The sequence below is a fragment of the Corvus kubaryi genome, unplaced genomic scaffold (genome assembly GCF_017639235.1).
Source record: "Corvus kubaryi isolate FWS band 111438036 unplaced genomic scaffold, C.kubaryi_AGA036_p1.0 69, whole genome shotgun sequence".
Lineage (NCBI taxonomy): Eukaryota > Metazoa > Chordata > Aves > Passeriformes > Corvidae > Corvus > Corvus kubaryi.
In genome coordinates, this window is record NW_024582057.1 from 9,121,885 (window position 1) to 9,139,403 (window position 17,519).

The window sequence follows — 17,519 nt, forward strand, 5'->3', positions numbered from 1 at the left end:
TATCTGAACAGCCTGCATGCAAAATGTTCAGAGTTACGCCATTGTCAAAATGATCAGCAACAAAATTATCATTAGCACTTAAAATGTCAACTCAGTCCCCATATGTATAGTTATTTATATATCACTTGTAAATGGCTTAAGGAATTAAAAATTTATTCACAGGAAAGAAATATTTCAGAAGAACCAGGCGGACTAGAAACCCAAGCCACCAATTCTAAAGCAATTTATGTTCCTAAAAATCCATGTCACTAGGTATCATGTGAGTTCTTATACAATTTTTAAAAATTACTTTTATTGATTAGTAGTTAAAAAAGGCAACTATGCCTTTGTACACACAAAGTACCTGCTCTACCTTATCGTTTGGAGTTATACCGTGAAGTTTTTCTGAGAGAGTAACTTGTGACTGATTGATTCAATCCAAATACTGACTGCATAAAGCATCAAGATAAATGATACACAGTCCACCATATGGAGCCATATGTCAGCACAAATTAAACTAACAGGACACAAAATTATGAGCATTAGGAACAACTAAATTTAAAGTAATCCTTTAATATCCCTTCTATAACAAGCTATTCATAAAAGTACTTTCACTTTTATTTCTGGACTTGTTATTTCCTTCAGGTTTTCTTGAGGGCTTAATTTGCTTTCTGAAAAACGCACCCTGATTTGTCACTCTTCAGAAATGCTGAGACTTCTTAGACCAACACCAAAGCAGGGAGTTCAGTTTTAAACTTATGGATAAATTTAGTGACATCAAAAGAGACTGTGATGTGGGGAACATCTGCAAATAAAGACATCCAGCTAGGTACTGACCTTTACATATCAGTCTCTAATTGTTAGTAATCAAAATTTAAAAAATGACAAAGTTTTTCACCAACACTGCCTCATCAAAGCAACCATTGCTGCTTTGGCAAACAATATTAGACAGGGACAAAGTAGTTCTCAAAATCATCAGAATTTTTACTTATACGGAGCAATTTAATCTACAGCATTTTCCTATCCATTCTTACTAGGGAGAATTAGCTGATAAACACAAGACATGAAAGTACAAAAAGAGAAGAAAAATTAAGAAAGACAAAGAAATTACTAGAGCTCCTACTATCTCCCCTTAAGCCTCTCAAACCTCACTACTGTTACGGTATATGGGACAATGTGTTATCACAGGGACATCTTGTAATAAAGAAATGCTAAAAATATGGAGAGAAACTTATTCCCCAAACTGAGCTTTTGGGTTAGAAATACTATTTATACGGTCTCTCTCTCCCTCATCAGAATTTTTTTCTGGAAGTTGATGCCAAAAATTGAAACCAGACTAAAAACTCATTGAGGAGAAAATGTTATTAGCTCCCCAGCCACCCACTGGCTGTTCAAATAATATTGTATATATCTGTGCACTTCTGCATATTTATTGAATTTGTCAAGTTTTTGTTCCCAAGTAAAACTTATTGGCCCTGTCAAAAGTTCACCAGCTGCACAAGTGACTTTGATGGCCTGAGGAACAGCCCTGGCGCTAGCGTCATGGAAGAGCCTGTGGCTTTCCTCTCCCTTTTCCAGCTGAGATTGGTATGTTGATGCATGGGGCCCAGAGAAGATACAGAAGGAGGGAAATTGAAAAAATAATAAACAATAAAAATATAAATTACAGAAAGCGCTCACCAAGCCATCCTGATTTTATTATATGGCCTTGAGAAGGAATTTTGTATTTTCAATCAAACTATGTGGAATATGCCTTGTAAACATTCTGCACCCACTGCTCAACATTTCTATGGCTTAGTAGGAGGAGAGCTAATAGGAATGTAGAGGGCTTTGATACATAAGCCTTGTAGTGTGGCTGATGGTCTGTCACCTGGAAAGAACAGGGTTGGTAGGTGTCACCTCCAGACCGCAGAAGATGGGAGCAGGACCATAGGGATCTGGGGCACAAAATATTGGACAGAAAAGCCCCTCTTGCAGGAAGGTGATATCAGCACCCTGATACTCACATCTTTGAAGGTGTTTCTCTGCCCCAAGACAGGGAGTAAATGGGAGAACAGAGAATGAAGATTTTGATTAGAAAATTAAGACTAACCCATCTACATTTTAAACTTATGGTCTAGAGGGCAACACTAAATGTATCTGCTGTGGCAGTCATTCATGCCTGGAAGGTCTCACATGCTACATGTAGAAAGTGAAGGTAGGAAAAAAAGAAGAATGTAGACAAACAATACTCTGTTTTGTGACACCAAATGCGAGAGGCTAGAAATGTTCAACCCATGGCTGCTCTCTCATCCTCATACTTACACAATGGTTTTCCCAATGTGCTTAAATGACTTCTCCACAAATTCACGGACACTGTGGACCTCCCCAGTGGCTATGACAAAGTCCTCAGGCTCATCTGTTTGCAACATCAACCACATGGCCTGCAGAAAGATAAACAAAGTCAGATTCAGTGCACATGTAAGTGGCCTCTTTGGTACCTGATATTGTATTACAGCATTTTTTGATTTGGAAATAACTACGCGTACACACACATACCCCAAGCCGGAGAAATTAGCACTTTCTTTACACAGTGGCTATTAACCAGTTCAATGCAACTCTGAAAAGAGTTCAATTATTTCTTATTACAGAAAACAATGCTGTATTTGATTTTCAATTTGTTTCACAGCAGGAGTTTCTGCAGGGGAGACTTTAATATGTTTACTTTTGAACACTGAGACTTGGTTTAGTGCTCAAGAGCATGGATTCACTTGTTTAAAGCACTGCATGAATTGACATCGATATGGGGAAAAGAGCAAAATTTTGTCATGTTTCAGTCCAGAGTGCTGTTGCCTGTCTGCTACAGAATGATGTCAAACATACTGAAGCATGAAAATATGGATCCTTTTGGCTGTTTCTTCTGTCACAATTGTTTTGGCTGAGATTTTAATTAAGAGTAAGTATTTAAAAAGGTATTTAACCAAGTTAATCCAGTTTCCCTGCTGAATATGTGCTGAATGTTATATATTAAAGCACTGTAGAAGAAACTTTTTCTTTTGACACAGGAGTAGAGAAAACACTGGTGGAAAAGCGAGACAACCATTAACATCACTTTCAGAGGACTGTCCGTGCAGCAAGAGTTTCGCAGTATCTTTTGAAGCAAAACTTCATCAGATTGTCAACATATTTGCATTTCATGGCAGCAGCTTTTAATTCCCACGGCAATGTCTTTTGCAGAGTCCTCTCCCACAAACAAGTAACGATGGTAGGCGCCATCTCAGAGGGTTGGCCAGATAAGTCAGCATGAAAGCCAGAAAGCAGATGGAAAAGAGGTACTCCAAGACATGTCTGAGATATCACTGCAGGTATGTTTCAATTTTCTGACATGCAAGGCACTGCTCTAGTGACTGGACTGTTTGACTGCATAGGAGCTGTAGGTGGACAGAATAATTATTACTTTAGATCAATCAAGTTGATGCAAACGCTTCATTTCCTTTGGAGAGGAAAAGGGAATACCTGTATGGCATGATCCTCATTTAATAAATAACCAGAAAAGGGAAACAAAATAGTTCAACTCTCTCTCCATATGGTAAAAAGTACTGTCATCCTCTCACATTGTACTCCACGATGCTATTTGCATTGACCTCTTCACATCAGCTTTAAAGAAAACAACTTTAGTAGGTCCCTTGATGGTAGTGGATATTCTGCAAATCAGATTAATAAAAGCTTTGGGATAGCTCAGTTTCTCTTGGTAAATACCACCTGAAATATTCAATTTTTCCTCTCTATTTTCAATAAATCAGTGTCCTGCATAGAAAGGCAATACATTCAACTTAAATAGTTCTATTTGCGAGCCATTTTTCTTTATTATTTTATGCATCTTCCAAAGTTTTGACAAAATTTTATTAACATGTTCTTTTTGAACCTTTTTACTTCTTGAGTGTGCATGGAGGGCTGGGTTTTGGGCAACTGCAGTGTAAGTCCTTGACATAAATTATGAATTGTGCTTTAGGGAGATGACCTGCTGGGCAGGACAATGGCAGCAACTTTATTTTTCCTTTCCAGGATTGAACATCCTAGCCAATGACGCAGAAATACCCAACTGCCTGATGAAACTCATCTTGTGGGGAGGAGATGTCTTAACTTGTATCTCTCATAAGAGCTTTTTTGGAACACTGGGGTTTCCCTGCTGATTTGAGAGGTCACCGTTAATCACCAACTCCTGTTTCTTCATGACTGGACAAGCTTGCAAGACTCACAGTAGTAGCAGCTGCATAGAAAGGTAACAGGAATATCCAAAATAAGCGGTTGATATTTTTTGTTCTCCCAGCCTAGTCCCCGATTTCACAGACCTTCAGGTTTCCTTAAGCAGCCCAGCTGAAAACAACATGCTTCCTCATATGAGAGGCCACTATTTGAGCAAATAAGGATTTCCAGCATTAGACAATCAGTCAATCAGGGGCAGTGATTCTCCTCCTGACTTTAGTGGATGTTTGCTGTACATAATGAACTCCTTTTCTTGCCTTGACACTGTAGTGTCAGTTACATTGGAGACAGATGCAACGACAAAACCTCATTTATTGGTAAAAATCACCCCTTTCCCAGAAATGCTACATTGGTTGACCGAATACACAATATTAGCATAAGCATGTGCTATTTGACCTTTGGTAAAGTAATATTAATATGTCTAAGCAGAAGCAGGATCAGACTTCCACCAATTTTTTGCCACCCCTCCACTTTTAAACACCTCAGTATTGTAATTCCTTTGACATAGATATAGTGCGGGCACTTATGCCAAGACATTCAACAATCCAGTGAGTATTTAGAATATTTACACATTACTTTTTGTATTAATATGAAATAGAGTTGAAAGTTTTGCTTTACTTTATACCTACATTGAAGGAGACAGCTGCAAAACACTAACAAAAACCCAGCCTTTGACAGTGGGCCCAAAGAGCATTTGGATGTATCAGCTCTTGTCTACCATTTCAAAAAGCAAGCAATCACTGCCTTAGCAATGAGACTTAAAATGCAGTAAATTTCAACAGGATCAACTTAGAAATGATCAAGCAATGCAGATAGAGTTGCTAAGAGCAATTTTTGCTTCAAACCCTACCAGGAAAGAATGTTTAGATTAATGGTTACTTGAGAATCTATCACAGTGGGTTCTTTTATTTTTTCTGGCATTCAGAATTATTGGCACTTACAGTTACCTCAATCCAATCAGGTATGAAAAAAATTAACATGCTACAAATTACAAAGTAAGTGATAGCTCTGTTTTGCTTTGAGGAAGGAGACCAAATGCTGTTGCTTTGAATGGGTCTGCATGAACAGTGTGTAACAAAATGCCGAGGTGAGCCATAAGAGAGAAAAAACTTTGAATGAGTTCCATAGTCAAAACTACATTTCCTCTAGTACAGCCCATGACAACCAATAAGACATCCATGTACAGGCAGTAGCTATATCCTTTCCCTACACCAAGTGCCAGGAATGTGATTCTCCTCACATCGGACTAATAAAGGTCCTTGACCTATGAATTTCTAGGCGTTTCCTTTAAGAATTCATATTGTACCAGACTCCAGGCTGAGAACAAGAGGAAAAGGGGTGATACAGCTCCAGGTTTATTTGTCATTACTGAATGGCTTACTGGTTTTAACAGAGGGGAAAAGCTTTGTTTAAATTTCCACTGAAAGTAATTAATGGTTATTGACTGGCAAATGAAGAACAGGTGACACTCTGAATTAGAAGATAAATGATCTCATGTTCTAGCGTGATAATGGGTTAGTAATTGCTACAAAGCCTCAGACTAGTGCGTCCCATCATAATGCTAGATCATGTCCAGAACACAAAGGCCCCTGTGTGAGAGGTATTCAGCCGTTCACCTCCTGATCCAGCTGCAGAGTGATTTGCTCCATTTATTCTCTGATGGACTGCACAACTGAGGCAAAAGTTCACCCATTCTCACCTTCCTGTTCACATGCTGAACCACATGACCCATGACATGGCTGAACTGGGATAAAAACATTGCCCAGCTTTGGCTCTTGGCTATCTTTTAACCGTTGCAAGGTCATATATTTTAGGAATTTTTCTGGTGCAGGAGCTGAGAATTGTGGATTTTCCTGTATTTCTTTGTAAAGGCTTTTATGGACAGGCTGACAGCAAGTAAAGAAATTACTTGTGTTCAGTTCTGCCACCATTTCCTGAATTTTTTGCTCAGTCCAGGTAACAAAATATGGGCAGATATTGAAAAGGAGGAGAAAACTACCATGGAAACAATTCAGGCTTCGACTGTCTTAGAATAAGACTGCTCCCTTAATGGCAAAAGTGACAAAACATATTTTTCATATTTGAACTCTTTTTGGCTCTGGTCTAGAGAGCCACAAAGTCTAAAGGCACTTCTATGTCATTTACTTTTAAAGACAGAAACCTAACAGGAGATACACAGCTAGTCTAGCAAGCAGACACACTTTTATGATTATGTGGACTAGGATATCTGTTCTGCATGCCTGAACTCCAGCCTCTGCCAAAATCTTTCCTCTTTCATCTTTCCCCTCTACCCTTTCCTCTATATAAACCCCTGCCAGTAGTAAGCACCATTTTCAAGCAACATATCCAAAACATGAACAGTCTTCTCCCTGCCCAAATTTCTTTGCTTACATGGTGTTTACACTTGGGCTAGTGAGTGGGAAACCCCAAGTTTGACTAACACAACCCCCCTATAGATACATTTTGTGCATGCCACTGCCATTATGGTTGTGATATGTCTGCTTGTCTCGAGAATCTAGAGTATGTTGTAGATGTGTTTCACCATTAACTTCCAGTCTAGCACCCCAGTAAGAAAACATTTATTAACTGGGCTATCATCCATGGATAACAAAGACCCGGTAGTTGAGGTTATGTTTAACTCTATAAATTTGAGACTTTTGTTTCACTGTCTGCTCTAGCACTGTGTATTGTTAAAATGGGCTCATAATCAGGTATCTTCCTATTCAAGAGCAAAAATAAGTCCAACTTCTTAAGATTTTAAAGTACAGCTGATGATTTCTGCTCTAGAAATAAAAGACAATTTTTTCAAAAGAATAAGTAAAGCCATTTCATATGTCTCATCCAATTCAAGACCCAAACCAGATATAACTAAACAGGTCCCCCAATGGGATAAATAGGAAGTGCTCCTGTTGGTACTGGTTACTATTGCCCTGCACTGCTGCAGAGTAGTTTTTTCCAAGCCCTATACTGTCAAAAAAACCCACTTTCATATGTATTTCTATGTGTTATGCAGAGAAATTCTGACTTCATTGTATTTGCCACACATGGAGGAAAAAAAATCAAACCAAATCAGTAATGTTTACTTTAGGAGATGGAACAGATAGTTGCAGCCTGATGCATGGTGCATTGTCTGTGAGTTTTGGAGGCAAAGAAGCAGAGACTGGTGAATGTCTCGCTCTACTTACTTATCGCTGCGGAAGGAATGGGTTACCTCAAGGCTGTCAACAATCAGGGAGCAATTTCTGACTAAGTCAGAAAACATCACCACCTGGAGAGACCCAACAGTACATAATCACCATTTATAGAAATTCTGTCTTTACGGTATTCCATACTCTATTGTCTAGAAGTGGGCAGAAGCATTCAGTGGGTTGGATATGGTACTCTGGAGATCCCAAACATAGCTATCCTGCTGGGGTCACCACTGGAAGGAGAATTGAGCATTTTGGGCCAAAGATGATGAGCCTTTACAGGGATGTGGGAGCAAAGGAGAGCCTTCTCCCCATATGGCAAGCACAAAGGCTTGGCATGACTGCTGTTCCTGTGTGCATCATGAGGGACTGTGCCACAAAAGACAAGACTATTGTACCACCTCCCTCTCTGCATTGTCCCAACTCCACGGCACTGGCATGGAAAGAGGCTGCTTGGCATCTCTCGTGCTGAGCGATGTGTGGAGATGTCATGCCCACGCACTTCCTGCCTGCCTGGGATGCGAAGCAGTTCCAGATGCCATCACCCAGCTCCTCCTGACACAACCCAGCTGACTGGCTGTGGTTTCTCAAGCTGCTACAGAACTGACCACAACTGATGTTCGTGCCTTGGAAAAGTGAGACGGGACATTGACTCAGAGATCTGAACCCAAACTGACTCCCAGTTTATCTATTTACTCACTTTTGGAGGGGCAGGGAAGGAAGAAAAGGTGCTGCACTGAGGGCTGAGTCACCCACATCTCATTGACTTCTGCGACTGTTAAAAGAGTAGGTGTGTCCTGGGTGTACCCAGTAGGCGTCAGAGCGTGTTATATAAGGAAATTATATAAAGACACAGTGAGACATATGTATAACACACAACAGAAGGGGGAAAAAAACCTCCTCACACATGTTTTGCACATAACAGGGGCAAAGCACACATGGCTGAAAAACACCAATGAAGCTGAAGTGCAGCACAAAAGTATTGTGATCAGAGTAAATTGCGAGCTGCCTCTGCCTGACAGCCAACACACAAAAGTGTTGGGCATGATCCCATGCTCCCTGCCACAATGGGAGTTCAGTCTAGAGTAATGACTATTGCTTTACTACTTGTTTCTGACAATGTTATAGGTCAAGGCAAGCACAGCAGGGAGACTCTTGCCAAAGAAAACCACAGGGATGTGCTGCCAGGCATGCCGATACTCCCAAGAAGCCAGTGACAGCAGGAATATGGCAGTATGCATAATCAATGTACTGCTACGCTTTTTTCCCCTCTAAATTACAACTCTTCTTGCTCAGCTACTTAAAAACAAGGGTGCACACCCAATAAGTAAGAACCTTACTGGGCTGTCACAGTTTGTATTTGGAAGGCAAACTGAAGTTCAGGATTAAGGTCATTGTCTGTCATTGCCATTGGTGACTTTTCACATGCTCAACCCTTTCTCAAAACCTCCAGCAAAAGAGGTACTTCCCAAGAAGGGCAGGACACATGCCTCTTCCTTTCCTCGAAAGAGTCATCATCCTGTTTTGTCAGATTACCAAAAATCACAGCATTGGTGCAAGATCTGTTGCTCAAGGAACCTCCATTCATGGAGAAACACTTCTGAATGCCATTTAAGTATCTATCAGATCTCATCAGTTTAAATGCATTTTGATATGCTTCTTCCTTAACTGTGTAATGCTGAACATAAGGACTCCAAAGTCTGTGTACAAAGTTTTTCCTTTAGCACTGTCTTTTCTGCTCCCACACAGGAGACATTGAGTACTTATGACATGGCAGCTGCTTCTATTCAGAAGAGCGACATTTGCAAACCATAGACATCGCTGACACAAAAAGTATAAAATGGGAACAGATTTGAGATGAAAACATTTTTCTCTGAGAGAAAAAACACATAATTTCATAAGAAACAATGGAAAATTTACCTTATGAATCCCAAGAAAGCAAACAAACAGCAAGTCTCCCAGGATATAGTTACGGAGATAGTATGAGATAGGGATTCATTTTATAAACTTTCTCAGAGATTTTTAAAGTTACAGTTGAGAAATTGCCACAGAAGCAACTTGATGCTTGGTGATTTAGTCAAATCCTATGGTTTGGCTCTAGAGGTGAACTTGTGTTTAGGTCCGTGATTTTTTTCTTTCAAGTTGAAAGAGTATAGTTGATACATTGAAAGATAATAATCCAACAATTATAAAGTTACTAAGATAATAAAATACCTGGTAATCTTTGTGGACCATCTCAAGTGAAAACAATATCAATGTCTTCTGAAACAAAAGCCCTCACATCTGTAGGAAATACTAGGAAATACTGTCTAACTTCTCTCTTGTAAGCAGATAGGCCAATTGTTTCACAGATCTCAGGGAGGACTCGTGAAACTTTAGTAGGCACTTTTATTAAAAAAAACCACAAGAATTATAATCCAGATAAACCTTAAAGGTCAACCTTCCCTGTTAACACAACATGATGTTTCTCACATGGACCTCAGGTGAACACAAAGTTCTCATTGTGTTATCAAAAACTAGATTGCTCCTTTTCTTTTTTCCTTGTGTCACTGAATGTCAAAATATTGTTCTTTCAATACGTGGAAGTATTTGTATACAGTTTTATAGCTGGTCTTTAGTTGTTAGCTGGAGGCAAAAAAGAAACAGTAAAGCTGCTTGTTGGGAAACTTCAACCAACAATGAAAATTAATATAGTCCTTTTTTCCTGCCAAAAAAATTTTGAACAGATTTTTAGGTCCACAATGGTTTGTTTATTCTTCAAATGGTTAGATTGGAAGTGACATGTGTGACACAAAGTAAATTAATGAAAAAATACAGAAAGGATGCACATATGCTCTGTTTCTTCTATTTTAATTTTGGGGGATATTGTCGCAATTGCTAACAAAGTGCTTCCTTAAATTCTGTTTAAGAGAAAAGGGAAAGAAATTCAAAGCTAAAGAGAGAGAGAAAAAGAAAAATCTGAATTGCAGAAAGTATGTGTGAGTTTTAACCATTCAGATTTGTATTACAGAGATAAGAGTATAGAACAAATACATGTTTCCCAGGCTCCACCTAGCAGACAATTCGGAAAGATATTTGACCCGCTTCCCCCTCCCTTTTTACCCTTCCAGAATTAATTTTCCCTGCTATTTTTATATGAGTGTAAGACAAAATACCTCTTCACAAAGAAACAGACTCCATTTTGACAGGATTACTCACCACTAAAATAAAGGGTTGTACCCAGGTTGCGGTGAGGGCAGAGCAGTCTTAGGGACCCATGCCAGGAAGGGCTGGTTGGGGCCACGATCTAACCACAAGAAAACAGATGAGGCTTTCAAGTCAAGTACTGGCATGTTCACTGGAGCAAAACTATCAGCCCCAGAATAATGATCACAATGTAGATATTGATCACAAAATGTTTACAGTGCAACATTTGACTATAAAAAGATCCTGGTTCCTGCTTCTAACACCTGTACACCTCCTATTTCTTTCCTGGATTGCTTAAACACTTACAGCTAAGCACAAGCTGACGTATTCCTTTTGATGGATGTCAGAGGAAGAGCGTGATCTGTGGGCCAAAGAACTACTGATCTCCACAGAAACAAAAATGCTCTTATCCATACCATGATTCAGAAAATTATTTTCCCTCTTCAAATCTTCCTTTCTTTCCCTCTCATCTGTCAAAACTGCTTCTGCAGCTTGCTAGCTACTCTGCTCCGGGTTTGTAGGTCTGCCCAGTGCCTATCCAGTAACGGGCCCTGACTCAGGTTAAACCACTAGCTGTATGGTAAAAACATTGCTAAGAGCAGCAGAGACTGCCAGAGCAGAGGCAGATAGGCTCAGAGATAATAAATCAGCACTTCATAATGTTTATACATGTTTGAGGGTATAATTGGGAAGGAAGAAGAGCAATCCTCTAAGACAGTAAGAGTAACAAAGCAAGAGCACTGAGATAAAATTTATGAACAGTGTTATTGATAAAAAATGAAGGGAGAAAGAGTGAGTTAATAACATAAAATTTAACTGAAATTTATTTTACAATTTACATTTCCCCCTCAAATTTCCAGAGTTCTTGCTTCACACTTTTGAACTTCATGCATTTTCTCCTCAGACTCTTACAAGTTTCCAAATAATGTTACATTCCTGAATATTAATCTAAAATAATTGAATTGAAATGTTAATTTACATCTCTTGAGAAAAATATGTATTATTGATTGGGTTCTTAAAAATTAGAGTAATCCTTGTCTGAATAATCCGTGTAAATAAAGAGCCTGCTATCTTAAACACATCACGGAGCTTCACTTTTTGGTTTTATTGCAGTTTTCAGTGCACTGGAGTTGGAAGTAAGAAAGATTTTCACCATTAAATCATTATTCCTTATGAGACAGTGATAAAATTGCACATCAGGCACTGTTTAACTAACTAGAAAAAGCAAGAAGACACCTGAAAAAAAAAAAAAAAGGATGCTAAAGTAATCTCATTCCTGGTAAAACGGATTTTTTTTCTTTTCTTTTACCAGAACATTTCAGGTGACAACATTTTGGAATTTGATGCTAAATTCTCTTGGCTGAGTACAGACTGAGACAAGCGCACAGCTTTGATGCCTTGGGGATACGGTAATGCAATACAAAGGGATTTATTTTCTTTTTTATTTTTACCTCATGTCACAAGTTCAATTTTAGGCCAACAGTACCCAAAACGGCCACCATGTGATATAGCAGCTTATGCAAAGAGTCTGGTGGTTTTAACCCAAGCCCTAGGACAGAGGAATCTGCCTCACAGACTTGCTGTCTCAGTGTTAACGCTACAGTTGCTCTGACCGAGTTCCTCCGTGCTCAGGTTGGGTACCAGCTCATGGTCTCTGCCATCCCAAATTGAGGCATGGAAATTTCAGCTAGAAAAAGGCAGCAGTAAAATGATCCCAGAAACCAAAGGACGTGTTTTAGAAGTCTGGCTGTGCAGCGCAGATGTGAAAAAGCAATGTGAAGATTACTTTCGAGCATGCTCAAAAATACATTTGGAGGGCATTTTGCATTGACCTTCCCTTGGCTTGCTCTGGTCATTCTGATTCCACCATCATTAGCAATTACTGCTCCTGCAACAGCAGTCAGTCCTGCATCAGGGAAAGGGAAGGATCTGCATTGAAACCATAGATGTGGCTGCTCTCCACGGGCTAGTGTCAGAACGGAATAGAAAATTTTATTCAGTTTGTTCCCAGCAATAAATACAATCCTGGCATCCTGGATAAATCCTTCACATAACAGCATGTGTTCTTTTATGCACCCTGGGAGCGATTCTATTTAAAGCCATGGAATTGTGGGTGTGAGACTGTAAGCACATCCACTTACCCAAAACAAAATTAAAACCTGTCTTATATTAGAGTCAGGAGAGCTGTTACAAAAAATGCAAACCATATGAAGTTTTAAGTATACTTATGTTTTTTATCTGTCTCTGTGTAGCATATACAATTGACTTTCACTGCCTGAGATGAAGTGATGACAAGTGTTTTACCATATTATTACAGAATACCCCAGTAGCATTATCACACTTCAACTTTTGCTCGCAATAAATCTCTGCTACATGCATGTCAGAAGTCATTGCTCATATCACATCCAGACAAAGTAAGGGCCCTCCCTCCCCAATGGACATGAACGAGACTCCACACACACTAGGTATCCTGCCATTAAGGCTGCAATAACTCCCGCAGGTCAGACACCGGGAACAACATTCCCACACGCATTACTTAGCAAGGGCCAGAGGTCTGTTCTCAGGCAAATAACAGTGGCACAGGCATGAGTCATTGCAGAATGCAATGGATTTATCACCACAATGACACCATCATCCCTTATATGCTGGTTTCCATATGCAAGTCTCATTCAATTTTTTTTATTCTTCTTCTCAGAGATTTATAACTCAACTGCTGAAACATATTTCACATGAACACAATTCTCTGTTCTGTATGTTTTTTGTAATAGCTATACCATAAACCATATTCTAATTACAGGGATCCAGCTTTACATCCAGCCTGCTTACTGGTTTCAGTTTGGTCCAACCAAATGATGAGCAGTGCTCCAATCTCAGCAGTGTTAATGACTCTCTTTGGGGCCTTCACTAAAGCATTTGATCTTAAAGCCCAAATTCTGCTGTCTATGAAGCTGGAGTCATAATATTTATGCAACTAGAGTGCTCTAAGAAAGTTAAGGGTAGCACAGACATTTCATGATGAAGTGCATTATTTATTGTAGAATAATATTTACTTTTGCACTTTTATAGTGAAAGGTGGGAATTCAAACATTCTTCCTTAATACTGACTAGCTCTGGACTAATTAAAGAAAAATTAAAGGAACAGAGAAATGTAAGGATGAGAGCACACAGAAATCATTATTAGATTACATACTCCAAAACTCAACAAAATAGACATTTCTTGAGATCGTGCACATTTTTGTTATGATGGAAGAAATAAGTGAGATAACTACAAAGGTGATCAAGATACTAATAACCAAGCTACAGTGGTTTCCTGGTGTCTTTTGCTCTCTTGCCTAAACTTCAGCAAATTTATTTTTTCCCTTTTTGCAAAATAATTGAAGGAAACTTGGAAATTAACTCTTTGAATATTTTCTCAGAGAAATATTCCATCTGCAAATCATGCCTAATTCTGGCTTCATGTGAAATTAATTTCATTAATTTCTACAGCCTACCAATATAAAAGAGAGGAAAGTGGGGTGTGCAGTTCATGTCAGTGTAAGTAGCTCTCTGATGCTACAGTGTTTTCTGCATTTGACCCAAAAACTAGTTGTAAAACCAGGTATGAAACAAATCGTTGCATCACATGGTGAAGCAATAACTAAACTTAGTATTAAACCTCCTCACTTAGTATTCTTCCCCTTTTCAGCACAAAGAAATTACCAAAGCATGAGACCATGTGGGAAGGAAAGGAAATAAAACCATCTTGCTGCACATCCTGGAGAAGCATCTAAAGCCTGAGACTGCTGTAGTCAGACCTCCCTTGAATCCTGCCCTCTTTAGCTGCCACCTCTCCTCAGTCCCTGCGCTGACCCCCTGAATCAAGCCAGATGGGACTGGCAGAGACATGTCAAGGAAGTGCTGAAAAGGTGACCTGGGTCTCTGGCAGCTAGTCTGGAGCTCATTTCTTTGCGAAATCTCTGGGGGCTGCTGCTTTGCAATTTCTCAGGAATGTTTAATTCTCCTCATCCCTTTGCCGAGTCTCTCTCTGGAGAGGTCATGGAGGCCTGTGACATCCCTGGAGGGCACTGCCTAACTAAATTAGCATGAGATAACTTTGGACTCTCTTCCAAACAAGAAAATACAAGGGAGAGAATTTCATTAAAAGCAGAAGACTAGGTGATCCAAGTTAATCCCAGCCCAGAGCTGCTGCAGAAATGTTCTCTGTTTATATTTTGACTTTACTCTCTGTTACAGAGTTCACTGACTATAATGGAAGCTGTGTTAAGTGCACAACTTGACCTCAGTTGACCAAATCTTAGTTTCATAATAAAGACAAAAAGTGGGTTAGGCGGCTCTAAAAGGTCTGATTAGTTACTGTTTTGCCTGTTTGTGTGTGACCACGTAGGGCACTGAGTGAATGGTGGAAGATAAGCACCGATGTACTTTATTCTTTAGATGAGCTTTTTAATGAAGAACCATGAACACTTTAACACACAACACTACTACAACACATAGGTGTGTAGGCTTAGAAAATACAACCAAGCCCCAAACTTGCATTTTGGGTTTTTTTTAATGACTTGTGTACATGGAGTTTTATTTAGGTTCCTCCAATGGGTGCTGGAAAAAAATACAACTTGGAGAAGAGGGAATGGCAACCTCTGCACCCTGTCCTGCAATAGTGTTTCCCAGGCAACTCAAGGGCAGGGTGAGACAAAAAGGTAGATTGACACAGCCAGCAATATCCCACCTCATCTTCCAGCAGTGAAGCGATCCCAGCAAACACCACAGCAAATAGCTCCAAAACAAGGATTTGATTATTTGTATACAAGCAGGATGGAGAACAAATTAGAATTTTTTTTTACTTGGGCTGAGGTTGTAACAGCTGTCTCCAGGGAAACAGGAGATGAAATAAAAATGTTCCCAAAAAACCTCATTGCCTGAGCTTCATCTATTGGAAAAACTGAGCTGGTGAGACCCAGGAATTCACACTTCAAAGTACTGTTAAATATATTGGTAGTAATAAAGTGAGACCACCCTACTTAGTACAATACGAATGAAAACCACAATATTCTTACAAACATGAGATTAGAAAGGGAAATCTTTATTAAATGCTGTTTGTAAGCCAGTCCTGCATAACAGCATGCTTTGGCTATATTGGGACAAATCCTCCTCCTTCTGAGAAGACAAGAAGAAAAGGAAAAGGTACAAAAGTTCATGCAGTTCACATTAAGGACAACCCAATGTGCTCTCTCCCTTCAGGAAGGAAATATTAGTATGGCCCCTTAGCTACACTCTGAGGGCAGTGATCTGCTGGGAAACATGATTTCAAGTCAGCAGATCGTGGGGCACCAGCAGGCTAAACCAGGCTTCTTACTCCTGTCTTAATTGTGTCTTTTTCACAGAAGGACTGCTGCTTTGCCACCAAGTTTGTACACATGCAGTTAAAAAGCAAATTTTCCCACTGAACTTTTCCAGAAGAACTGAGTGTCTGTTTAGTAAGTGCTTTTTCTAGTCTTCCTCAGAAAGATGAAATGATACACCAAAGGAGAAAGTTATTCCAGCATGGGAGAGAGCCTGGAGAAACCACATGAAAATAACTTCCTTCCACAGTGAATATTCTTTACCCACTCCTTAAAGCTCGCTTCATCACCAAAATCACACCCTGAAATCAGGCATGTGGGCCCAAATCCAGCCCCCCTGGAGTCAGTCAAATCTTTGCTATAGACTTCTGTGAGGATGGAATTTCATTCTGTATGTAGGAGCCTGTCACGGCCAAAGGCGAAAAAGAAAGGGTGTTTTCCACGCAGGCTCTGCTTTTCTACTTTTGTGCCCCTTGGGAAACTGGTGCAATTAGATCCCTATTATTATATACTGGAAAGGCATATTTGGCACTGCATGTGAGTTTATGTACTTAAAAAACAGAGGGAAATTTTAAATATAACTTACTCTCTTTCAAACACCAGACTTTATATATAAACAGTTCAAGGCTGCTACAGTCTGGCAAGTGAATAATTAGGGGAAAATAAGCATGTAAAATATATGATTAGCTGGCGGAGAAAGAGTGCTAAATAAGATTCTAACCCCTTTTAAATGCCAAAACAAGGGATAAAAATTCATATTTGTGTCCAAAAAAATAATCAAACTAACTTCAAATATTTGAATCAGAACCACAAGGAAGGAGACTGTAAACCTATAGGCTTTTGCCTTTATTGTTGGGCTTCCTGCAAATAGGAAAATTAATCCAAAGAGACTAAAGGTGTGATCTCAATGAGTCTACTTATATATGCATTAAACACATCCTTTGTCACAATTAGAGTCACCCTTTTCATCTACCTAAATTCAGAACTCTCTGGTCCTGAATACAAGCCCACATTGGGGTTTAATGCAACTGAATTGATTTACTGTACTATTTCATCCAGGCTGATTTTCCCGGACCAGACCCATCAGCGTACTGCACTGTGAGGAACAATATGTAAGGTGAGTGATAGACTCTTGGAGTTCTTACTGTAAACATTGAATTTTCTTACTTTTTTTTTGATCTACAGACAGCTCAGTTTGTGTTCTGTTTCCTTAAAAATGTACTTTCTCCTTCTTGAGTTTTAACTGGATACATTATTCTGCATTGTCCTCAAAATGTATTGCAACAGTATTTTGAAGTATTTATCAAATAATCTGTTTTATCTCTTGAGAAAGCAGCAAGTCAATGGTGAAGAAAATCCTTTTTCAAATTCATCATGCAGAGGAGGGCACATCCTCAGATGTCATATGCATATCCTGGTATGTCAATTAGTCTGTAATGTCTTTCAGATATTTCTGGGTAAAAGTATCACAGAAACCCAAATAATTTTCATCACATCTGAACTTTTATATGCCTCACCAGAACACACTCAGATAGGGAGGAAGGATTTTGTCTTTATGTTGCAGGGTAAGAAAGGAAGATGC

At 39.3% G+C, this 17,519-nt stretch overlaps 1 protein-coding gene across 2 annotated transcripts in view; it reads right to left on the reverse strand.

Moving 5' to 3' along the window:
* GMDS (GDP-mannose 4,6-dehydratase) overlaps positions 1-17,519 on the reverse strand; it is a 412,680-nt gene that overhangs the window by 81,240 nt on the left and 313,921 nt on the right. For both annotated transcript variants that reach the window (XM_042049040.1, XM_042049039.1), the window contains exon 8: positions 2,284-2,402. In XM_042049040.1, the coding sequence (XP_041904974.1) occupies positions 2,284-2,402 (119 nt within the window). The remainder of the gene's footprint in view (positions 1-2,283; positions 2,403-17,519) is intronic.